The 25,912-nt window shown below is 45.9% G+C and overlaps 2 protein-coding genes across 4 annotated transcripts; both read right to left on the reverse strand.

The window, feature by feature from the left end:
* Positions 848–2,819, reverse strand: LOC8061942 (berberine bridge enzyme-like 18). The gene has a single exon (XM_002438496.2). The coding sequence runs from the start codon at positions 2,683–2,685 to the stop codon at positions 1,066–1,068; it is 1,620 nt and encodes a 539-aa protein (XP_002438541.1). The 5' UTR covers positions 2,686–2,819; the 3' UTR covers positions 848–1,065.
* On the reverse strand, positions 8,500–25,657 carry LOC8061944 (berberine bridge enzyme-like 18). Of its 3 annotated transcripts, XR_002448567.1 has the most exons (3): positions 24,307–25,657; positions 9,688–10,050; positions 8,500–8,872 (listed from the first exon to the last, which is right to left on the reverse strand). XR_002448567.1 is itself a non-coding variant. In XM_021449864.1 (2 exons), the coding sequence occupies exons 1-2, from the start codon at positions 25,579–25,581 to the stop codon at positions 9,739–9,741; spliced, it is 1,587 nt and encodes a 528-aa protein (XP_021305539.1). In that variant the 5' UTR covers positions 25,582–25,657; the 3' UTR covers positions 9,529–9,738. The 3 variants fall into 3 exon arrangements, 2 of the variants coding, with proteins under 2 accessions (XP_021305539.1, XP_002438543.1); XM_021449864.1 differs by lacking the exon at positions 8,500–8,872 and having other exon boundaries at positions 9,529–10,050; XM_002438498.2 differs by lacking the exons at positions 8,500–8,872; positions 9,688–10,050 and having other exon boundaries at positions 23,759–25,642.

Below are 25,912 nucleotides of genomic sequence, written 5' to 3' on the forward strand. Positions count from 1 at the left end.
CGCCTCTTTATCGGGTAAAACTCGTCAAGTACTCGGGTTTCGGATACCTGTTGTCATCTTGAGACCATACCCAACAAAAAAACATCATAGTGAAGCTCTACTGTGAACTCTTCATCATTTTCCCCTATACACATGTTATGTTGACAAACACAGAAAAAAGAGTAAACTTTTACTCACATTCATCAAACTTGGACACAAACTCTTATGTATGGACTCAAATGCTATGTACAGTACTAGTTGATGACAAAGATAATTCAAATTCATGAGCAATTGCTTCTTTCGTCCACTAAAAAAATAACAATCATCAAGATTCCATCAAATGTGTAATCAACTACAAAACCAAAACACCCCAAAAACCCAAACCCAATAAATAAAGGCCCCAAACGTAAACCCTAATATTTGTCTACGTCGGAGGAGGGGCATCCTACATTAGCTACTACCAACAAATAAAGAACAACAGAAAACAAGATTACACATTTGGGGCTTCGGGAACTCGTTTTATGTTGACGCATAGTCACCCTTTCTCCGCAGTCATGGAGCTATCGCTGACCGCCACCAACAAGGCAGACTTGGCTAGCACCAACCACAGTGTTCACCTCTATCCTTCTCTTTGGCCCTAACACGCTCCGATGGATGACGTTCTTCTCTGGTGGCGATAACTGCGAGAACAACGAGGAAGACGAAGAGGCGTAGGAGACGAGACCGCGAACAAGGGTGTTTCCCAATATAAAATCCTGCTAGAACCTGCTCCATGCCAGCATGGATGGCCATGTCGGCATACGGGTCGGGGCTGACCCTGTTTGGACATGTGTGGTAGTCGGAGACAAGTTTTTGTAGCTAGTGCACATTTTAAGAGTTTGGAGACCCATATGATACTACAAACAACAAAGTTTGAGATCCACAAGTACATTTTTCTCATTTAGATAGGAACAAAATGTCGCAGATAGCTGCAGTAGTTTTCGTCTTATTCCCTTCAGATTCAAATTCTGGACTGTGTATACGAAGGAACTCGAGCAGAGGAAACATCACATCGAGATCCACGTACCGAACGCACTAACTCATGTTTCAATCCGACCGCTTCCCGGAACGACGCCGCTTGCTCGCCGCCGTGCTCTGTTGCGGCGGAATGCTCTGCTCATTCCGGAAGTAATCGGTCGGATCCACTGCCCATTTCACTGCGGCGAGCCTCCGGAAGTTTCCGGCGAAGTACTTCTCTCCCCACACCCTGCCGCTGTCAAACGAGCTGACGTCGTTGACCACCATGTTCTCACCGATATCCAGGTCCCTGTAGTTCACGTACGTCTCCCTCGGGTTTTCGCTCACGTACTGCTCCATGAAGTCGTAGAAACTGCTGATCCAGGTCATCGCCGAGGAGCCATCGTCGCCCGACGACCAGAACGTGATGTACTGGATGTTGTACAGCACGCCGCTCCGGTGAGGATACGGCGTCGCCCCGGCGGGGATGGTGCCGATGAACCCGCCGTGGGGCTCCAGGATGATCATCCCGGCACCACTCATCGTGAGCCAGGGGAAAATGTTGCTCCACGCTTCCTTGGGGATGGCACGCCGGACGTAATCAGACTTGTTCTTGGTGAAGGTACTCAGGCTGGTCTTCCGGTTGAGCAGCGCCTCCACCGGCGTGTGGCGGTTCCAGAAGTTGAAGAAGGCCGCCGACTGCAACCATGTCATCTCGAGGCAGTCGGCGCTCGTCATGCCGAGCTCCGGGAAGGAGCCGTTAAGCATTGGCACGAGGTCGCTGCAGGTGCCCAGGTACAAGGACTGGAACGTCGCTCGCTGTCCCTGGACGATGACCCTGATGGTGATGTCGCTGGGGAGGTCAGGCGCGACGTCTTGCCACCTTGTCAGGACGTCTATGGCTCCCTGGTCCACCGTCTTGAAGATGTTGAAGGCAGTCACCGTGGATGGGACTCTGACGAGGCTCACCTTCCACGACACCACGATGCCGAAGCTCTCGCCGCCGCCTCCCCGGATAGCCCAGAAGTGGTCCTCCCCCATGGCGGCCCTGTCGACTATGTCGCCGCTGGCGTTGACAAGCTTGGCGTCGAGCACGTTGTCTATGGACAGGCCGAACCTGCGCATCATCATGCCGATCCCGCCGCCGCTGAAGTGCCCGCCCACGCCAATGGTCGGGCAGATGCCGGCAGGGAACGCCAACTCCGAGTTGTTCTTGGCGATGGTGTAGTAGAGCTCCCCAAGCGTGGCGCCGGAGTCGACCCATGCCGTGGGCATCGGCCGCTCGTCGCCGGCGCTCACGGTGATGGCGCGGAGGTTGGACAGGTCGACGACGCCGAACACCTCGTCGGCCCGCTCGGACCGGTACGAGAGGCCCTCGTAGTCGTGCCCGCCGCTGCGCACGCGGAGGCGCACGCCGTTGGCGCGACCACACCGCACGGCAGCCTGCACGTGGGATACGTCGACGGGCGTGACGATGCAGAGCGGCCTCACCGTGGCGTTGCTGAACAGCCGGGGGTTCCGGACGGAGGACACCAGCACGTCGATGAAGTTGCTCGCGGCCTGAGTGTAGATGAGCCCGCTAGGTATGTTCTCCGACAGGCATTGGAGGAAGCCATCGGAGTCGGAGGTAACTGAGGATACAGTGGGGAGGCAACAGGTGGAGAAGCAGCTAAGGATGAGCACTAGTGCTAAGCCTCTGAACACTGTCATCTTTGCTTCTTGCAATGACAATACAACAGTATGCCTTTCTTCTTCATTACTTGTGCTCGAAAGCTTATTATATAGGAGTCGTACGAGTACTAATTGGATTGGCTAGGTCATCACTCCATCTATACTTGTGTAGCTAGTGACTGGCAAGCTGCGTGTTTAGTAAGTTATGGCTCATCACTCTGGGAAGCGTGCCCGATTAGTTTTAGCCTTTGGTGGCGGTTAACTAATCCGACAGAGTTCCATGCATGCATGCACGAAAACAACATCAGATCGTCGATCAGATAAGCAACATGTGAGCAGCATCTGTCACTCACAAGCGCTTGCAACACGTCGAAGGTCGGTATATTAATTCGTTGATCTTCAGATCTGGTTCATAAACCGGAGGTAAACAAGAGCGCTCATGGAATTTGGATTGGCTGGAGTAATTAGTGCTACTGTCAAGTGCCAACAACATTCAGGTTAATATTGTACTTAGCAGCCGGAACATGGCCACGATCGAATCCTCATTTCGGAAATGTCGTTTCCAGGACATTTAGGTTCCCATTCCGCATATACTAGTAAAAAAACATTACAAAGCACTACCTCTATCCCAAAAAGAATATAATTACTGTTACGTGCCATATAAAATAGTTCACGTTTGACCAAGTTTCTAGTGGATGATATTCACATTTATAGCTCTAAATTAATTTATTATAAAAATACATTTCGTAACTAATCTAACGGTATTTATTTGATATCATAAAAATTGATACTTAAGAGAGGGCCCTACCACATGAAGATAAGAGAGGGTTGCTGCCGTCACAATCTGTGTTCCGCATCAGGCCACAAGGTCGGTGAAAGGAGAAGCAACCATTGAGCATGTAGCCACCAATGCAAGCTCGGTGTTGATCCCCTTGTCCTATGAATGACAAAGAACACACAAGGGATGGCGCCGCGACAGTCTAAACTCGAAAGAGAAACTAAAATGTCCTCACCTCGCCGTAGTGTCCCCACGCTTGGATGTCACCGGCCCTAGGTCATGCATCCACCTGTTGTTGGTTGTGAGAGTAGAAGAGAGGGAGGGAGAGGATGAAGAGAAGAGGAGCGTCGCTGGGTAGGATAGATAGATAGATAGATAGATAGATAGATAGATAGATAGATAGATAGAAAGAGAGAGATAGAGAGACATCGCCTCCTCGCCCCCTCACCCAGCCTCGCGTAGCTTGTCAACCTAGCCACCATGCATCCCCGTCCATGTGGCCAGTGAGGTGCATATGTGCCACACATCCACGGATCTAAATTTGCTAGGGCTTAGGTAGAGGCATAGAAAAGAAGAGGAGGGTGCGGACAGAGATCCGTTGAAAAAGAGGGAGGGTGTGGCGGCGTCCCGTGTGGGAGGGTATGGAGGGAAAAAATGTGGTGACTTCTGTGTCGTGTGGTAGAGAAGATAGAGTACATGATCTAGAGTTAGGTAGGGGAGATAAATATAGGATGGATATGAGCTTGATTTATTAACATAGGCGAGTATCTTAAGATGTCTGCTTTTAAAAATAAGTTATCCTTTCGAAGAGGTCAATTTCTGTTAATTGATTTTCTGAGGCAGATGATTTTAGGATATTTTTTTAGTTAGCTGTTCAACTCTAAAAATAGTAAAGTATTTTCGAGAGACGAGGTCTTTTATCGCCTCTATTGATAAAATGAGTTATGTCTTGAAATTATTTTTCTAAGTACTGATGGCTGCTTAAGGTACGTGCTCAAGCAGAGATCGTTGCCGCCCATATCTCTCAATGAATAATAATATTCCATTGCTATATATGTGTATATATATACGTACATGCCCGGTCAAGGACGTAGTAACATGCATGAACTAGAGGACGCAGTGACGCGTGCTTGGAGATTGTCAGATTGACGGTACGTAGTAGGTACATGATCATAGGATAAACTAGGGATTCTGATCTGTTGGAGATAAAGTAGTATTCTCGTAGCTGGCTGCCTGGCTCCTGGCTGCAGCCACCTTTTTTTTTTTTTTTTTTTTTTGAAACTGGCTGCAGCCACTTGGTACATGGGGACCGAGAGAGCCAAAGGAATCAAGCGCATAGCAGTTGAAAATATGAGCCTGGCTTATTATAAAGTTTTGGTTGGCCGGCATGCATGCATTAGTGTCTGGTGGGGTAGCACGTCTTTCCTTGAGCTGCAGCCTGCAGCTAAATATTCGATCCCCATGTTCGAGCCAAATTAGTCCTATCTGGACAAGACAAAATCCACTATACAGCTCGAACTGGAGATCCGTGAATGGACGCATGTACACGGGAAAGAAATGACGGTACATGAAGAACATGGGAGAGAGACGGCTCTAACTCTATCGAACTCCTTTCCAGGCAACAATATGGCCAGTTGGTCCCATATATAGAGCTAGAGAAATGCTTCCACTTGCTATTTATGGCCTAGCATTACCTCACTTAGCTAGCTTTGGTGTATGTCTCAACTACTGGCCAAGCAAGTCCCTGACGATCCGATCCCATTAATTATGGCACTATGGTTGCGAAAACAAAATTTTTGAATATCACATCGAATATTTTAGTACATATTTGAAGTATTAAAAGTAGACTAATTAAAAAACAAATTACATTATTCATCTGAAAACTACGAGACGAATTATTAAGCCTTCTTAATTAGTCATTAGCACATGATGGTTATTATAGTAACTATGGCTAATCGTAGACTAATTAGACTTAAAAAATCATCTTGTCATTTATAACTAAATTGTGCAATTAGTTTTGGCCTATATATCAGGATTACGTTTCAGTTTTTACGCTAGTAAAACGTTGACCGTATGCAATAGATCATGCTATGATTTAGATGGCTGTTGTTGTTGCGCACCGTTGATCGGCCCGGGTCACCTACGGCACGGCAGCGGATGCAAGCCTACAAGAGCAGACACTGTAGCTGGGGGCGGCCAGGGCCTCATCATGGTTAACGGTCGGCTTCTATAGCAGGCCCAGAATGGAGACGGCCCTTATAAGGTGGCGTGTGTGTGTTTATTGCCGAAACTTTCCCAAATCCTTAAACTTGTCGTTAATCCCATCAAAGTCATGTACTTTCAAATTTTACATTCAGCTCCTACACTTGGTCCTAAGTTCTTATTTCGGTACCAGTACTTTTAAGTTTTAGTATATATACACACACTCGGCATCCCAGTCCATGTGCCCACTACACTCATGCAGCCACATTGCATTGCTCTGCGTTCGTCCACCCAAGTGGCTAGCACACGTGGGTCAGGACATGCGGTGGGCGCTTAGGAGGGATGTGTAGACCACAACGCCGCTTAGCCGCCCTTTTATGCTCGCCATGTCCCAGTCGAGCCTTTTCATCATTGTGGTCCTTTTTTTATTTTTTATTTACTCACCCCCGCCTCATCTCACTGTGGTGCTAGACCTCACCTTGTCACGGTCGCATTCAACACCACCACAACACTCCTTATCCCCCAGAGCGTGTAAGCTCATGCTCAGTCTTTCCATCTCCTCGCACTTAGTTCCCCACTCTCCCAGCCTTCCTCACTTCCCTCGGCAATGGCAAGGCTGTCACTGCAACACAGTAGGGCACGACATGGCCTAGTGGCAATGTAAGTGTGGCACTGCATTGATAATGCATCTAACATAGGCAGGCGTTGGGTAGTAGGATGAGCATGTTGCACGCTATGTGGCTACGTGGGTAGAGTGGATATGTGCAGTGTGGTAGAGGTGAGGACGGTGGTGCACTAGTGGATAGACATAGTATAATAATTGTAACACCCGGCCTAGGGCTTAATAGGATTAATAGGAGACTCATACCAACAAGTTACAATTTCTTTTCCAGAAGCCCATCTCCAAAGAACTCTAAAGTTAAGTGTGCTTGGCCTGAAGAAATTTAGGGATGGGTGACCGACCGGGAAGTACTTCTCGGGTGCACATGAGTGAAGACAAAGTGTGCAGAAAAGACAGGTGTTGGTCTGTGAGGGCTGACTATGTCCTAGAAAAGCTACCAGATGTAAGCGGAGCCGGTCTCGTTGAGGCTGAACGTTACAGAATGGTATCAGAGCCGACCCTCGTGGTTTCACGGACGCTGTGTCGTAGTTGCGCAGACATGGTGTGCATGGCTAGTGTGGATCCGGAGTGGTCACATAGTATAGCACATGCGCTGGCACTGGACACATGGACGTGGCCAAGAGGAAACGTTCCTGGCTTGGGGTTGATCGACGAGGACGTTGATCTCTTAAGGGAGTGAGGATGTAACACCCGACCCAGGGCTTAATAGGATTAATAGGATATTCATACCAACAAGTTGCAACTTCTTTTTCGGAAGCCCATCTCTAAAGAACTCTAAAGTTAAGCGTGCTTGGCCTGGACATGTCTGGTGTGGATCCGGAGTGGTCACACAGTATAGCACATGCGCTGGCACTGGACACATGGACGTGGCCAAGAGGGAACGTTTCTGGCTTGAGGTTGATCGACGAGGACGTCAATCTCTTAAGGGAGTGAGGATGTAACACCCGACCGAGGGCTTAATAGGATTAATAGGAGACTCATACCAACAAGTTGCAACTTCTTTTCCGCAAGCCCATCTCCAAAGAACTCTAAAGTTAAGCGTGCTTGGCCCGAAGAAATTTAGGGATGGGCGAACGACCGGAAAGTATTTCCCGGTGCACATGAGTGAGGATAAAGTGTGCAGAAAAGTCTGGTGTTAGTTTGTGAGGGCTGATTATATCCTAGAAAAGCTACCAGATGTAAGCGGATCCGATCTCGTGGAGGCATGACGTTACAATAATAAAACTTTAGAGACATGAGTGTGTAATTTATTTGAAAGAATGAGGTCTAGGATGAGAACTCATGATAAGTTTAACGATTCGAAGTTGCAATTCGCAAGTACTAGGACAAGCTAAGATAGGTGATTGTGCAATTTGAAAGTACCAGACATGGATGAAAATTTGGAACAAGTTCGAGAATCATACTTAAAATACTAGGATCATGCTCGTGTGCTAACTAGCGGTCCTCAAATTTATTGTATCCGTGCGGCTACCCTTTGGATGGCAGAGTACGTGCGGAGTAGAAAGGCAATAGAGATGGCGAGCATCGCAGCTCACTTTCTATGGCCACTAAGAATGACGGGATGGACTCCTAGCCATTTAGAATCCTAGATTTGCTATTGGAGTCTAATTTATTCTAAAAAAACTCTAAACTAGCTTTCATGATAACAACTCTCTTGGAGACAACAAAGGAAACCAAAGAAATCAATTAATAGGGCATATATACAATTTATCTTCACTATTAGTTATCCTAAAAAATTCCTAAAACTACAAGTTTTCCAAAATGAGGAAGTTTCGTTTGCATGGTCACGCTCAAGTGTTTTATTAGGGATCCCAGTGTTAGAAGATCTATGGCTAAAGTTAGAGTTAACTTTACCTTGTGCTGATAGGTTGTTATGGCCTCTAAAGGGACATTGTGCACTGGTTATAGTTACATGCATGAATCGCTTTACTCAATATGTACTATATGCAAATCTCCCTTACTATCAATATTTGCTACAATGACATGAAGTTTTTGGAAACAAGCATACTACCTCTATCCCAAGATAACTATTGTTTGCGCTTTCCGATAAATAAATTTTACTAAATGTATATATTAAAAAGTATTAATATTTATAGTACATAATTAGTATCATTGGAAAGATCTTTGAATCTAGTTTTTTAACAAATTTATTTAGAGATACAAAGATTGCATGTATTTTGCTACAGATCGAGTCAAACTTGTGGCATAAAAATAAAAAATAACAATTAATTTGGGACGGATGGAGTAGTAATTACACAAATTGCAATCTGCATTGCATGCAAGTTGGAATAAACAATAGAGACATTTCTGCTAGAAAATTAAACTACAGGCGAATGCGGTAACATGGTACTAGCTACAATTGTTATGTGCGGAAGAAGAACATATTTTTTTTGCGAACGGGTTGTTATACCCTCGTTTCATCAAGACGAAAGGAATTGTTATGTGCGGAAGAACAACAATATTTAGCAGATTAGGTAATGAGAAGTTGGGCTGGCATGTTGCTTGGTCTTTGTGGGCGCTTGATCCCAGTGCGTGGCTTTGGGCTGTGTGGCCTGTGGGCTCGAGGCCCCTTCTCCCTCCTCGGGGTGTCGTTGGCCTGTAGCTGTTGTCGATTTTTCTCCTCTCTATATAATATATACATATAATATACTGTCATTCTTAGGCTCCGTTTGGTTCCCTTACTAAATTTTAGTTAACTAAAATTATTTTAGTTACTTTTAGGTGACTAATAAAACTATTTTAGCTCCTTTTAGTCAATGTGTTTAGAACTTTAGCTACTAAAGTGAGTTTAGCTAACTAAAATTTAGCAAGGGAAACAAAAAACGACCTTATCTATAACTCTTATAAAGCTAAACCCCACTAGATGAATTCTCTCTTCATGCAAGGTGTCCACATCATTCCCCACTAAGTGACCCACTAAAAATTCTATCTCTCCATGCAAGGTGTCCACATCATTCCCCACTAAGTCCATGTCATCTCATATTAATTACAAAAAATGACCATGTCATCTATATCATGTGAAATACTTTAAATCTTTAATCTATTAACATACAAGTTGTGTACATACACTATTTGTTTCATCACCAATTAATTCCTCTATAATGTAACCAAATATTAGTTTTTGTTCTTTTAGCTTAGCAATTTTTTACTAGATCTAATACAATAAAATACATGCAAGTCAAATTCATATAAATACATACATAATAGACCAATTAATTCTTCTATAATGTAACCAAATATTAGTTTTTATTCTATTAGCTTAGCAATTTTTTACTAGATATTATACAATAAATACATGCAAGTTAAATTCATATGTATACATACATAATAGACTGAATACCATATAGTAATGTTATGCATATAATGATTTATTTTAAAAAAAATCCCGCAGCAACACGCGGGGAATTCACCTAGTTCTTATATATACAAATAAAAGTACCTATAATATGGTTTTGACCGCAAGTGCGCCATTTCCGTCACCACTAAAGAACTAGTTGCCCAGCACGAGCGGTGGTATGCTCTGCTCATTCCTGAAGTAGTCGTCGGGGTCAATCTCACCCTTCACCATCGCAAGCCTCTTGTAATTATCCCCGAAGTACTTTTCGCCCCAGACCTTGCCGGCCTCATAGCTGCTGACATTGCCGACAACGACGTTCTCACCAAGGTCCAGGTCCCTGTAGTTGAAGTAGGCCTCCCTCGGGCTCGAGCTCACGTACGGCGCCATGAACGCGTAGAAGTCCCTGACCCACTTCGTATGCGCCGACCCGTCTCCATTCGCCGACCAGAAGCTCACGTACTGGATGTTGTACAGCACGCCGGCGCGGTGCGGGAACGGCGTCGCCGGCTCCGGCACGGCGCCGATCCGCGCGCCGCCGTAGGGGTCCAGGATCATCAGCCCCGCGTTGGGCTCCGCGAGCTTGCCGAAGATGCTGACCCACGCGTCTCGCCGGATGGCCTGCCGGACGTAGTCGGACGTCATCTTGGTGTAGGTGCTCAGCGACGTGGTCCGGTTCAGGATGTCCTCCACCGTCGCGCCGGCGCCGAGGAAGAAGTAGGGCACGGTCTGAATCCAGGTCATCTCCTGGCAGTGCGTGCGGTTCATCCCGAGCTCCGGGAAGCGGCGCCTCATCACCGGCACGAGCTCGTCGCACGTGCCGAGGTACAGGGACTCGAACGTCGCGCTCTGGTTCTGGACGAGCGCCCTGATGAAGAGGTCGTCCGGGAGCGCTGGCGCCACCTCCTGCCATCTGGTCACCACGTCCACGGCGCGCTCGCCGTCGCCGGCGGCGGCGACCGGGATCCTGAACGCCGTGACCGTCGGCGGAACGGGCACGAGCCTCACCTGCCACGACAGCACGATGCCGAAGCTTTCCCCGCCGCCGCCTCGAAGCGCCCAGAAGACGTCACTCCCCATGGCGGTCCTGTCCAGGAGCCTTCCGTCGGCGTCCACCAGCACGGCGTCCAGGACGTTGTCGCTGGCAAGGCCGTACTTGCGCAGCAGCGTGCCGAAGCCGCCGCCGCTGAGATGGCCCCCGACGCCGATGGTCGGGCACAGGCCGGCCGGGAACGCGAGCCGGTCGCTGGCCTGCGCGACGGCGTAGTACAGCTCGCCGAGCGTCGCGCCGGAGTCCACCCACGCGGTAGTGCTCCGCGTGTCGATACGGACGGCGCGGAGGCTGGACAGGTCCACCACGGCGAACACCTCCGGGCGTTGAGACCTGTAGGACAGGCCCTCGTAGTCGTGCCCGCCGCTGCGGACGCGGAGGCGGACGCCGTGCCGGCGGCCGCAGACCACGGCGGCCTGCACGTGGGAGGCGTTCGTCGGCGTGAGGATCCACTGCGGCCTCACCGTTGATGGCGTGAAGAACCTGGGGTTCCTGATGGATGACACCAGGACCGAGGTGAACGACGGCGATCTCTGCGTGAAGACGAGCTGGCTGGGGATGCTCGCCGCCGAGAGGCATTGAGGGAAGTCATCGGGTGAAGCGTGGGAAGGGATGATGGCGTCGTAGAAACAGAGGAATGTGAAGACGAGCAACAGCACTGAGCCCTTGGCAATGGCCATGGCCATTTTTGCTTCTTGCAGCTTGCTAGCAAGCTCTCACCGAGCTCGATCCACGTATATACAACACCAGGAGCTGCGACGTGGAAACACGTGCAGGATCAGTTCTCTCTTTCCTGGAAACGTTACGTTCGTCGATGGTGATGTTGTAGCACATTGCGCAAGGGGGAGGAAACGTATGAAAAATAAATGATCAGCATCTAGATCGCCTCCCGACGTGGCGACAGTTAACTGGCGGGTTGAAGTCACTTCAGTTGGAACGGTCTAAAGTTACGACTGGCCACAAGGCTTAGTGGTGTTGAAAATCAAACTCAAGAAATAGTGTATGAGCAAAGATTTTGAATGGTGGCCAAATTTAATGAAGGAGGAGGATTTTCACGAAGTTCAAACACTGTAGAATTTTTGTATGTATTCACTACATCTCTCTATAAATAGTGAGTCACTTTCACGTTTGTAAAGAAATCAACTAGAAAGTGAAATGCAGAAATAACTCCTTCTTCCTCCCATCTCTCCGTGTCGGTGTTTTGAGTGCTTGTGAGCAATCCAGAGAAGTCGATTTCTAACACGTTATCAGCACGAGTTCTACCGAGCTAAGGGTAAGAAGGTAGGAAATCGATGCTCACTGTTTTGTATCCTCTTGTTCATGAACAAGCACACACAAAAGACACGAGCACGACTATCCCACTGCCATCCTGAAGATGTGCATACCAAACCGTCGCTGTCCTGAAGACGTTCTGACGAGAACGCACCGGGCCGCGAGCCGCCAGGGCCGGGCCGCGGGAAGCAGGCTCGCCGCGCCGCCAGGCCGCGCCCGCCAGCGGAGCCGCGCGCCCAAGCCAGGAAAAGATGGAGATCAGACTTTCGATCAACATGACTAGTATCTCGCTCACCCGGTTCACCGGGGTAGGCTCGCCTCTGGCCGGCCGGGCCGCCGCCGGGAGCCGCGCCGCCGCGCCGCCTCGACGCGCCCGCTAGGGGGCTGCACGCTCCTCCCTGGCCGGCCAGGCCGTCGGGAGCCGCTCGCCGAGGCCTCGCCCAGGCTGGCCTCGGCTGCCGTACGCGCACCCTGGCCCAGCCAGGCCGCCGAGGGGGTGGAAGGGGGGCAGACCACGCGCCCAGGCAGGTGGGCGAGCCGTGCGCCAAGCCGCAGGCGCCGCCGCGAGCCAGGCGGGCCGCAGACGGGCCGCGCGCTAGGCCGCGGGCACCGCCGCCCCTGTGCGTTGGGCCGGCTGCAGGCAGGTCACCGTGCCCTCCCCATAGCCACCTCTCTGGTGGCACATCTTCTCCTCTTCCTGGTTTCGTGAAGAAGAAGAAGAGGATAAGGAAGAGAGAGAAAAAGGAAAAGGAAAATCGATGGGGTTAGGGTTTACCCTTCCCATTTCTATGTTCTTTGGGCGAATCTGAGCCGTCCATCGTGATGGATGGCTACGGTTGATTGGCCGATCAGTTTAGCCTATGGAGGATGATTTTGGCCCAGCGGCCCATTTAAGATGGGCAACACATATTTTTATTATTTGCGCAAAATAGTGGCCCGAAGCCCACTATAATAGTAATAAAAAAACACACGGCCTGAAGCCCGTGAATTATGTGCGGCACGAAGTCCGCCATATTTATTTATTTATTTATTATTATTGCTATTATTTATTTTCTATAATTATTTATTGCATTTAATTATTTAATGTCCGACTTTATATTGCAAAGTAATCCTGAAGATTACACCTGGGAAAATTATATAGTCCTGAAGACTATATTAAGTCGTAATCATGAAGATTACGCACCGACATCTACTAACCCTGCGCATTAATTGTGCAGGCATGTCGGACATCGCAAAGAGGGATTTCGAGTTGCTCGCCGTGAATAGCAGCAACTACCTCACTTGGGCGACCGACATCGAGATCAGACTCGATGGCATGGGCCTCGATCATACCATTGTCTAACCTGAAGCTGGCAAGGATGAGCGCACAAAGCAGGACAAGGCAAAGAGGTTGCATTACCTGTGACACCACCTTCATCTTGACTTGAAGTGTGAGTACATGACGGAGAAGGATCCACTAGTCTTATGGCAGTCCCTGAAGGACCGCTTCAGCCAGCAGCTGACTATTGTGCTCCCCAGAGCACAACAAGACTGGATCAACCTACGCTTCCAAGACTTCAAGTCTGTGGCAGCGTACAACTCCGCATTACACATGATTGTGACCACACTGCGTCTATGTGGCTAGAAGATCACTGACGCTGATATGATTGAGAAGACCTTGTCCACCTTCCACCCCGACAACATTGTACTTCAACAGCAGTATAGAAACTCAAGATACACCAAGTACTCTAAGTTGAGTGAGGTATGATCTGTTGCCGAGCAATAGAATGAGGTTCTCATGAACAATCATTCTGCCCGGCCTACTGGTTCCATAGTTGTGCCTGAAGCACATGCATGCTAATGTTGCTGAGAGTTCTCGCAACCGCAAGAGGGGCCGTGGAAAGGGAAAGTGGAAGGGGAAGAGGGGTGCCATGTTCAAGGTCAAAGGAAAGGGAAAGCCCAAAGGTAGGTTTGACCCCAAGAAGGAAAGAGGTGACCACAGTGGGGAAGAGCAAGACGATTGCTATAGATGCGGAGCAAAGGGGCATTGGTCCCGTAATTGCCGCACCCCCAAACACCTCGTTGACCTTTACCAGCCAAGCAAAAACAAGAGTAAAGGTCAACATGAGTCCCACTTCCTCACCGAGCCTGAAGCTCAGCCTGAGAAGCACGACGACGGGGTCGTCGGTGCAAGTGGAGGCGTCTGAATGGACGAGAGTGAGGATAACCTTCTTGACGACTTTGATATATTTTGAGACCTTCAGTAATCTCCAAAGAGTCATGTTAGCGATGCCCACATGTACTAGTTTGGTCATGTATGCTCCTGAAGAGCATCTGTAATGTAGTAGATGGTCCAAACTATTGTAATATTTCCCAGGAATTATGTAATGTTGTCTTTATGATAATGCATGCTTTATGTTAACTGTTTTTATTTTATGGTATTTAACAGAGTCTGTGGGGACCCGATGGCGGAAGCAGAACTCTATCTTGTAGACAGTGGTACCACCAATACGATACTAAGGGATACTAGATATTTCCAAACATTAACAAAGAAAAGTGGAAATATTATGACCATTGCCGGAAGCAATGCTCATATTGTGGGCACCGGAAGTGCCACACTAGTTCTCCCTATGGGTACTCAAATATTTGTAAAGGATGCACTATTATATCCCGACTCAAAGTGCACGTTTTTGAGCTTCAAAGATGTTCGTGCGAATGGTTTCCATATAGAAACCGAGATCGAGCAAGGTACTGAATACCTGTTGATCACTAAATTCGACGGGTACCAAAAGCGAGTGGTGGAAAGGTTCCCTTCATCACCAACGGATTTGTACTACACGTACATAAAGCCCACAGATGAGTATGTTGCGATGAAGACCATATTCAGAAACACAAAATCGTTTTGAATATGGCATGACCGTTTAGGTCATCCTGGGTTGGGTATGATGAGAAGAATCATCAACAATTCTGGTGACCATGATGTCAGAGGCTTCCCCAATCCTGAAGATTTTATTTGCACCACATGTGCAAAAGGGAAGCTTATCACTAAACCATCCCTCCTGAAGATTAGGGATGAGTCACCTGTGTTCCTGCAAAGGATACAAGGTGACATATGTGGACCTATCCAGCCCCTGTCGGGCCCATTTAGGTACTTTATGGTACTGATTGATGCATCTACCAGATGGAGCCATGTGGACCAGTTGTCTACTAGAAACCATGCTTTCTTCAAACTCATTGCCTAGATAATCAGGCTGAAAGCAAGTTTCCCTAATAACCGCATCCAGTCCATCCGGATGGATAATGTTGGTGAGTTCAGGTCGAAAGCTTTTGATGATTATTGCTTAGCCCTGGGCATTAAGGTAGAGCATTCAGTACCACATGTCCACACACAAAATGGTCTAATTGAGTCCTTGATCAAGAGGATCAAGTGGATTGCCAGGCCGTTGCTGCAGAATTGTAAGCTGCCAACCAGTTATTGGGTCCATACAGTGTTGCATGCTGTAGCACTTATCCAACTCAGGCCAATTGCATACCATGATACATCCCCCTTACAGTTAGTGCGTGGGAAAGAACCAAGTATTTCCCATCTACAAATATTTGGCTACACAGTGTACGTGCCAATACCACCACCCCAGCATACCGCAATGGGACCCCACCGAAAGTTGGGGATATATGTTGGTTATGTGACTCCATCCATAATCAAATATTTAGAGCCTATGACTGGGGATCTTCATACGGCTCGGTACGCCGATTATGTCTTCGATGAAGACCATTTCCCAGCATTAGGGGGAGATAGGCATCTAGAAGAATGCCAGGAAATTGAATGGAATGCATCGGGGATGCAATCCTTAGACCCACGCACTAGCGAATCTGAATTGTAAGTTCAGAGAATTATTCATTTGCAAGATCTTGTAAATGAGCTGCCAGATGCCTTCACTGATCACAAAAGGGTGACAAGGTCGCATATACCTGCAGTAAATGCACCGGAGAGAGTTTAGGTACCCCTAAAGGCTACCAACTCTATAGTCTCCCCTAATCCTAGGAAGAGGGGGAGACCTCCGGGTCTAAGGATCAGAGGCGACGGTCTGAGACACTTGCACCACTCGAAGAATCAGTTGAAGAAGCTCGACCTGAAGTCGAGAATGCCCCAGAAGTGGCAACTCAACCTGAAGTTGAGAAGGTCCCTGAAGGACACCATCCTGAAGATGGAAATCCCAATGCGTCGCGCGCGCATCATCGCATTGGAAGATTGGAACGCCCCAACTCAATCGTTACGGGAAATCACGATGAGTGGGAGGACGATCATGAAGAGATCGCCACTAACTATGTGGAATCAGGAGAGTCATATCATAGAAAGACCACTATTGTCGACATATATTTTGCCTAAAAAATTACTGACTCAATGGATCCAGATCCAGAACCAAAGTCCATGATAGAGTGCCGGAAGCGCTCGGACTGGGATAAATGGAAAGCAACAATTGAGGCTGAGTTGCGCTCGCTTTGCCAAAGAGAGGTTTTTGGGCCTGCAGTCCCAACACCTCCAAAGGTCATCCCTGTAGGATGCAAAGGGGTCTTCCTCCGGAAGAGGAATGAACATGGCGAGGTGGTAAGATACAAAGCGAGGCTAGTGGCACAAGGGTTCACGCAGAGACCCAGCATCGATTACGATGAAACTTACTCTCCTATTTATGAGTGGAATAACGTTCCGATATCTTATATCTATGACAACTAACTTGAATTTGAAAATGCAGTTGATGGATGTTGTGACCGCATACTTGTATGGGTCACTTGATTCGGAAATATACATGAGAGTCCTTGAAGGACTCAAGATCCCTGGACCGAATCAAAACCGCAACATGTTCAGCGTCCGCCTGCAGCGGTCGTTGTATGGGTTGAAATAATCTGGAAGGATGTGGTTCAACCAATTGAGTAACTTTCTCCTATAGAGAGGTTACATCTATAATGATGATTGTCCTTGTGTTTTCATAAAGAAATCCAATGATGGATTTTGTATAATCTCCGTCTATGTTGATGATTTGAACATCATCGGGACTACAAGGGACATTGAAGAAGCAATGGCTTACCTCAAGGCGGAGTTTGAGATGAAAGACTTGGGCAAGACCAAGTTTGTTTGGGCCTGTAGCTCGAACACCTCCCTGAAGGAGTGTTTGTATACCAGTCCACTTATACTAAGAGGGTACTTGAAAAATTCAATATGAGCAAGTCCCACCCTCTTAAGACCCCCATGGTGGTCCGATCCCTGGAAGCGGATAAGGACTCATTTAGACCAAAGGGTGATGATGAGGAAGTATTAGGACCCGAAGTTCCATACTTAAGCGTCATTGGGGCACTGATGTACGTTGCAAACTGCACTAGACCTGACATTGCGTTTGTAGTAAATCTGTTGGCAAGGTACAATGCTGCCCCAACCAGGAGACATTGGGTTGGTGTCAAAACCATCTTGAGGTACCTACAAGGTACACAAGACCTTGGTCTATGGTTCCCGAAGAACCAAGCTCCAACCATGGTGGGATATGTGGATGCCGGCTATATGTGTGACCCACATAATGCCAGATCATAGACTGGTTTTGTCTTTCTCTGTGGTGGTGCAGCCATTTCCTGACGGTCTGTAAAACAGACCCTAGTTGACACATCGACTAACCACTCAGAGATAATCGCTCTATATGAGACTACACGAGAGTGTTCTTGGTTGCGACGAATGATTAATCACATCCAGAAGTCATGTGGTTTGAACGTCGCCGAAACCCCCACCATTATCTATGAGGATAATGCGGCTTGTGTTGCACAGATGCACATAGGTTATGTCAAGAGCAATCGCACGAAGCATATTGCTCCAAAATTCTTTTATCCCCATGAGCTCCAGAAGAGCGGGGAGATAACTATCCTACATGCAAGATCATGCGATAACCTCGCAGATCTTTTCACAAAATCTCTACCCGCCTCTAGCTTCCATAAATACATCTATGGAATTGGTATGAGGCGGCTTAGAGAATTGCAGGGTTCAGGGGGAGACCAGCCCCAAAGACACAATCCATGATCGTGATCCTGAAGATCACGAGTCCGTCCTAAAGACCGACATGAACATCAACTGTTGTACTCTTTTTCCCTTGATGAGTTTTTTCCACTCGGTTTTCTCATGCAAGGTTTTTAATGAGGCAACAGGTGCAACATAAGCGATGCGTGTGATGTACTCTTTTCTCCTACCCTTTTTTCCCACTGGGTTTTTGGGGAGAGTTTTTAACGAGGCATACACATAGCATAAATTTAGCCAAGAGGGAGTGTTGAAAATCAAAGTCAAGAAATAGTGTATGAACAAAGACTTTGAATGGTGGCCAAATTTAATGAAGGAGGAGGATTTTCAGAGAGTTCAAACACTGTAGAATTTCTGTATGTATTCACTACATCCCTCTATAAATAGGGAGTCACTTTCACCTTTTAAAGAAATCAACCAAAAAGTGAAATGCAGAAATAACTCCTTCTTTCTCCCATCTCTCTGTGTTTGTGTTTTGAGTGCTTATGAGCAATCCAGAGAAGTCGATTTCTAACAAGTGGAAGTTTTATGGCTTTTTCCAAGACTCTTTGATATTGGAAATAGCATAAATAAGTTTTATTCTATGAAACTCAGGGCGTTCTCAAAAATAAGTTGTAAATTGCAAGCCAATTTGGAATAAAAAAAGAAAAAAATCAAGCCGGACATCATATATGGGAGTGGGCCATGCAGTCAGAGATGGTGAGTGTATGAGATGTACTCCCTCCATCTCAAATTGTAAGTTATTCTAAGAATCTTGGAGAGTCAAACTTTTTTAAGTTTGACTAAATTTATATGATAAAATAATTATTATTATGATACCAACTAAGTATCATTAGATTCTTCTTTAATTATATTTTTATAATATATTCATTTTACGTTACAAATCTCAATATTTTTCTCTATAAATTTGGTCAAACATGAAAATACTTTGACTCTCTAAGGTTTTTGGAATGACTTACAATTTGGGATGGAGGGAGTACAAGACAGGCGACGAGTTCATCGTTGGTGACTAAACTTTTTGCATTCACATAGGCAAATAGTTAGCAATTTGATGTTTGTTGGGGACATCCTCATTTCATTCTATGAAACTATTTTCATCTTTCTCTTCATTTAAACTATATCACATCAACTTAATTAATATGGATGAAACTTTCACGAAACTTCTATTGAGATTGGCCTAACTTTTTTATAGGCTTGTTAAACTGCCGGTTCCTTCATAAAGAAAAACTAGCACCGTTGATCGTTAAAAAATGCTAATTGTATTTAGGGGTACTTTAATTTAGTACTTTTAGTTATGGACTCATGGTTGTTAGCTCTAATTGATCTGGTCATTTTTCTTGGGAGCACGAAGCACGATCTGCAGTATCGAGTCCGTGCTATGCCGACCGCCCACCTGCACTGAGTTGTTGCCGCCCGCATGCTATGCCTACGGTCGCCATCGTCCCCGCCCAGTAGTGGCTCGAAGGCACCGTGAGAAGCAAGGGCTTACTGCCCTGGGCTAACAGGTGCAGGGTACATGATTGTCTCACCTACATTCGACAGATTATTGGCCAATCCAGCAATCCCATGGGATGCCTGGTTACAGAATACTATTCCAGCGAGGCATCAATTCTGACTTTGCATTAGTAGTGCTTCCGGTAAGACGTCAGTTTCTCTCCACTTCAGTACCTTGGCCGAGTAGCTGGGCATCTATCTCAAAGCTTGCCAATTGTCAGGTCCAGGGCGCATGGTAATTCTAGTACACACAAAAGATAGGCTTGAAATACTAAGTCATGAATCTTTATTCTTTTCATATATGGTCCAGATGAATGGCTCCAGTTTTACATACAAAAAATAGGCTTGAAATACTAAGTCGTGAATCTTTGTTCTTTTCATATGTTGTCCAGATGAATGACTTCAGTTTTTTTCAAGCACTGCAGAATTTCTTTTCTTATCTATATCAAGAAAGCTTCTGCGTAAGTCCTATGACATTATTATTATTATTATCCTTTGCATAAGCAAACGCCGTTATTTCCTAGTGATAAATGCTATATTATCTACATTATAATATGCAAAATAGGCTGGTAATAGTCACTTTAATCGCATAAAAGGTAGACACAGAAATTTTGATGTTTTTTTTTCTAAATTTCTATGCTTTCATTTAAATCAGAGATGTAACCAATCCAAATAGCATATACTAACTCTCGGCAAATATTTTGGGCTAAATAATGCAGAATATATTAGGCCAATCTTAATGCACAAAATAGAGGAATGGGAAGTCATTGGGTGAAGCGTGGGAAGGAATGACGGTGTCGTAGAAACAGAGGAATGTGAAGACGAGCAACAGCGGCGCTGAGCTCCTGGCAATGGCCATCTTTGCTTCTTGCAGAGTTGCTAGCAAAGCTCTCACCGGGCGAGCTCGATCCACGTAAATACAACCCCAGGAGCTGCCACATGGAAACACGTGCAGGATCGATTCTCTCTTTTGTGGAAACATTAGGTTCGTCGATGGTGGTGTTCAAGCCGACGCCACTAATTGACGAACCATCACTCAAACTAAATTAAGCGAACAATTTTTCGACCAATTAAACTTTCCATTTTAGAAAAAAAAAACTCACTTCTTTCCCTTTTAGAAAATACCCCTCCCGTGCATCCCCATTGTCTTTCTCGCTTGGTTCTTTTTCTGTCTACGATGTCAGCACTCATATAACCTACAAAAGCAACTTTTTTAAAAAATACTATAACTTAAAAACGGTGTGTCCATTTTAATTTCGTCTGCACCAGTGTGTTCTACACGATGCACTTACATATGTTTTGAAGAATTTTGTTCTACAAATAACTTATATGTACTAACTTAAGATATATAATTTAGAACATATAAGTTAGAACACACCATTTACATGTTACCAAATAATTAGATATAACTTAGAAAATATAACTTAGAATATATAACTTATAATGTATAACTTATAACTTATACGAAACCATGCAAGAGTTATGAAACACATTTTATTTATAAAAAGTTATTAAACACAAAGGAATGAACTAAGTTATAGCTTATGACAAAACTTGCAAACACAAAAGTTATTAACATACAAAGGAATGAATTAACTTATAACTTATATCAAAACTTACAAACATAAAAAGTCATGAAAGCTAACTTGTGTACATAAGTTATTCCATGTAACTTGTGTATATAAGTTAATCAATACAATTTATGTGCATAAGTTATAAAGTTATATGTTATTATAACTTAACACATATAAATTTCTACGTGAAAAAAATCTTCAAAATATATGTAAGTGGGATCTAGTTTTGTTTGTCTCGTCATGAAGAATACATTGGTGTAGACGGAATAAAAATTAAATAAACCGTTTGAAAGTTATAACAATTTAAAATAAATGATTTGCATTTTTTAGATGACGTCAGTGGGACGTTAACGGAGTGAAAGACGTTGACGGAATTGTTCGCTGGATTAGTTTCTAATGAATGTTCACTAGAATGGATTTGAGTGTTCAAGCACATTACGCCATTAGGCAAGGGAGAGGAAACGTATGGAAAGTAAATGGTCAGGTATCTGATAGATCGCCTCCCGACGTGGCGATGGTTAACTGGTGGATTGAAGTCAGCTCTTCAATTGGAACGGTCTAAGGTACTGACCTGACCATGACCTCCTTCTTATCTATATCAAGAAAGCCCCTACGTAAGCCCTACGACATTATTATTATCTTTTGCGTAAGCAAACGCCATTATTTCAAAGTGATAAATTAGGATATGCAAAATCCAAATACAATATTTAGAGCTCTTGAAAACATCTCTACTTGCTGTAAAACAAAATAGATTTAGATGGAGGAAAATGGAAAAAATATCTAAAAATCTAGAAAAATGCTCAAAATATTATAATTGATGTATGAACATGTTTTAGAAACTTATCGCAACAAGAAACATAATACACAATCAGCACCAATGCATAACATGAAGGTATGGTGAAGTCATGCTAGTTGTATCTCATTTGTTGTCGTGCTAATTTTTAAAACATGTTTATACACCGATTAGATTGTTTTAGGACTTTTATATTTTTCTAGATATTTTTCCATTTTCTAGTGCCTAATCTATTTTTTAAGCATTTAGAGATATTTCTGTGAGCTCTAAATATTATATTTAGATTTGACATATCGCAATCTATGTCTAAATCTTTTTTGGGAAATTTTAAAAGCGTAGATAATTTTTTTGTGGTTTAAAACGATATCAAGTATTTACTAAATTAAAGATAAAAACCACATTCAAAACCACTCAAAACAAAATGTAGGGAGCTAATTTGAAGAGTTTAGAGTGTAAGATGTCTGGTTTTGAAGTTTAAAGAGAAAATTAGACTATGATGTTAGTTTAAAGCAACTCCAAGTGACTCTCTAAATCCTTCTTAGATGTTAGGAATAGAGACTTTAGTGAAAAAGTATCCTCCAACAACTTGTCTTAATGGTTATCCAAATATCGTCATCTTCTATTTCAGACTTCTCACTAGCCAAAATAGATGAGAATAACTCTCTGGAATATGCATAAGATGTAGAAAAACTATTGGATAGTGAAAAGATACATTAGAAAATATTTTTTATACAAATAACTCTCCAAATAATGATTTAGAGAATGAGATTTAGAAAGGCTCTTGGAGAGCATCTCTAGGAGTTTGGTAAAACAACTTCCTATCTCGGTTTTTTAGCAAAAAAGAGAAAAAAAGTCTTCTCCAACAGTTTGGTAAAAGAGATACTTAAAAATAAAAAGTTGCCAAATATCCTCCTCAACTCATAAATTTGTAAAGTGGAGAGAACTCCCTATTCCTCTAGTAAAAGATATGATCAGCTCTAGTAAACCAAAAAACAACAAAAAGATGTAGACCAATTTTTAAATTTTAGAAAGCTATTATAGGTTATTATTGTTGGAGAAGAACAAAATTTAAAGTTGCTATTTCTTTTATTAACTTGCTAGATCTATTAATGGCAAGTAAATTATACCAAACTCCTGGAGATGCTCTATAACTAACCTTTTTGTGAACTTGGAAAGCTTGTTTCTAGGTATCATTAACTTTTCCTGTAGTGTTCTAAAAAAACATTTTCTCTCTAGTAAATAGATCTGTGTGTTGGAACTGGCCTTACACGTAAAAGTGGGCTTTGACTGTCCGCTTGGGGGCTGGGCGACGAGTTTGTTTCTTGGGCCGTCTCAGAATCATTGAATGGCGGCAACCTTCCCGCCATGGCTTTTCTTGTTGATCACAGCCGGTACAGTATGGTCCTTGGCACATTTGTGGTACTGCGGCAATACTCATTTCATTTTTCACCTCGTTAAGCCAAAAGGTTTAGTTTTCTGATAATTCACGGAAAGCGTTGAGTCTTCTGGCAAATTACGAAAAGTACTCAATCCATCTCAAATTGTAAGTCGTTTGACTTTTTTAATATCAAGTTTGATCACTCGTCTTATTCAAAGTTTTGTACAAAATACCACTTTTTTGTTGTGTATTGGTTTATTAATAAAAGTTCTTCAAGAATGACTTAAATTTGACTATATTTGCACAAATTTTTTGGATAAGACGAGTGGTCAAACTTAGAGTAAAAAAAGTCAAACGACTTACAATTTGGAATGGAGGGAGTATTTAGTTTTCTGAATTTCAGTACAGAATCGTCTTTTTTTTTGCGAGCATGGTACAGAATCGTCTTTGACACATTTAGCTTTTTTTTTCTCTGAATATGCAAAAGACTTACTAGCTAAAACATTGAGAATATGTAACTTTAGGCTTTATTTGGATGTCATCATATTCACTTCGATCTAGATGTGTTGGATTGATGTGAATCTGATCCAAACAATAAACAGGTTTGGTATTTTGGCAAATGGTGGAAAAACCTGCGGCTAGAACAAACCCAAACAGTATGCTCTGTGTTTTGAGTCTAAAGAAGCTTAGTTTCGTGCTAAAGAAACTTTCACACATTGTGTAGTTTCATGAAATTTATTCAAGATACACAAACACATGTAAATACAGTCTAGCTAGTGTGTGGCTACCATGTATGTACGGAAAATATGATGAATACTAGTTGCTGTTCGCAAGTGGCGGGATGCTCTGCTCGTTCCTGAAGTAGTCGTCGGGGTCTATCTGACTCTTGGCCATGGCGAGCCTCCTGTAGTTGTCCTTGAAGTACTTGTGTCCCCACACCATACCTGCCTGGTAGCTGCTCACGTTGCCGACAACGACGTTCTCGCCAAGGTCCAGGTCCCTGTAGTTGAAGTAGGCCTCCCTCGGGTTGGAGCTCACGTACGGCGCCATGAACGCGTAGAAGTCCCTGATCCACTTGGTCTGCACGGCGCCGTCTCCCCCCGCCATGGACCAGAAGTTCATGTACTGGATGTTGTACAGCACGCCGGCGCGGTGCGGGAACGGCGTCGCCGACTCCGGCACGCCGCCGATCCGCGCGCCGCCGTAGGGGTCCAGGATCATCAGCCCCGCGTTGGGCTGCGCGAGCTTGCTGAAGATGTTCGCCCACACGCCCCGCGGGATGGCCTGCCGGACGTAGTCGGACGTCGCCTTGTAGCCGCTGCTGAAGACGGAGGCGGCGGTGGTCCGGTTCAGGAGGTCCTCCACCGTGGAGCCGCTGCCGAGGTAGATGTAGGGCACGGACTGGATCCACGTCATCTCCTTGCAGGAGGTCCGGTTGAACCGCAGCTCCGGGAACCGGCTGCTCATCACCGGCAGGAGCGCGTCGCAGGTGCCGAGGAACAGGGACTGGAAGGTGGCCGTCTGCTGCTGGACGAGCACCCTGATGAAGAGGTCGTCCGGCAGGGATGGCGCCACCTGCTGCCACCTGGTGACCACGTCCACGGCGCCCTGGCTGGCGGACACCGGGACGTTGAACACCGTGACGGTCGCCGGGACGGGGACGAGCTTCACCTGCCACGACAGCACGACGCCGAAGCTCTCGCCGCCGCCGCCTCGGATGGCCCAGAAGACGTCGCTGCCCATGGTGTTCTTGTTCAGGAGCCTCCCCTTGGCGTCCACCAGGACCGCGTCGACGACGTTGTCGATGGCGAGGCCGTACTTGCGCAGCAGCATGCCGAAGCCGCCGCCGCTGAAATGTCCCCCGACGCCGACGGTCGGGCACAGGCCGGCCGGGAACCCTAGAAGGTTGCTGGCCTTCCCGACGGCGTAGTAGAGCTCGCCGAGCGTCGCGCCGGAGTCGACCCACGCGGTGGAGGTCTGCCGGTCGACGCGCACGGCGCGGAGGTTTGACAGGTCGAGCACCGCGAACACCTCGGGGCGCTCGGACCGGTACGACAGGCCCTCGTAGTCGTGGCCGCCGCTGCGCACGCGGATGCGCATCCCGTTCCGGCGGCCGCAGAGCACGGCGGCCTGAACGTGGGAGGCGTTCGTCGGCGTGACGATGTAGAGCGGCCGCACGATGCTGGGCGTGAAGAACTTGGGGTTCTTGATGGAGGACTTGAGCAGCGGCGTGAACGAAGGCGAGCTCTGTGTGAAGACGAGCTGGCTGGGGATGCTCGCCGAGAGGCATTGGAGGAAGCCATCGGACGACGATGTAGCTTGGGAGGACGCGATGGAGGCGGCGTAGCTGAAGAGCAAGGCAAATATGAGCACCGCCGGCGGCGATAAGCTCTTGGCCATGGCCATCTTTGCTTATTATTAGATGCTTGTTGTAAACGTTTGAAGAGAAGGTTTGGTTGGACTTGCACTGCATGGCATGGAGCTTGATCTTCTACGTATATATAGCCTACGGCTATGATGGCGGCTTCGTTCATCACACGTGCAAAAATGTTCTCGTTTCATGTACTACGTGATTAGAGTGGCCGTGTCAGCACCCAGAAGGTCTAGCACGCCACATACTCCAGCTGGCTGCGTTGAAAATTCATGGTCAAACTATGTAGCTATCTACTCATCTACTCCATCCGGCGACGGTTAACCGGCCGGGCAAAGACCACAGCCGGTGTACTCGATCGGTCAG

This window comes from Sorghum bicolor, chromosome 10, assembly GCF_000003195.3.
Source record: "Sorghum bicolor cultivar BTx623 chromosome 10, Sorghum_bicolor_NCBIv3, whole genome shotgun sequence".
Lineage (NCBI taxonomy): Eukaryota > Viridiplantae > Streptophyta > Magnoliopsida > Poales > Poaceae > Sorghum > Sorghum bicolor.

Excerpts from the sequence above, each read along its gene's own strand:
- LOC8061944 (XM_002438498.2), bottom strand. The coding sequence starts at position 25,581 with ATGGCCATGGCCAAGAGCTTATCGCCGCCGGCGGTGCTCATATTTGCC.
- LOC8061942 (XM_002438496.2), bottom strand. The coding sequence starts at position 2,685 with ATGACAGTGTTCAGAGGCTTAGCACTAGTGCTCATCCTTAGCTGCTTC.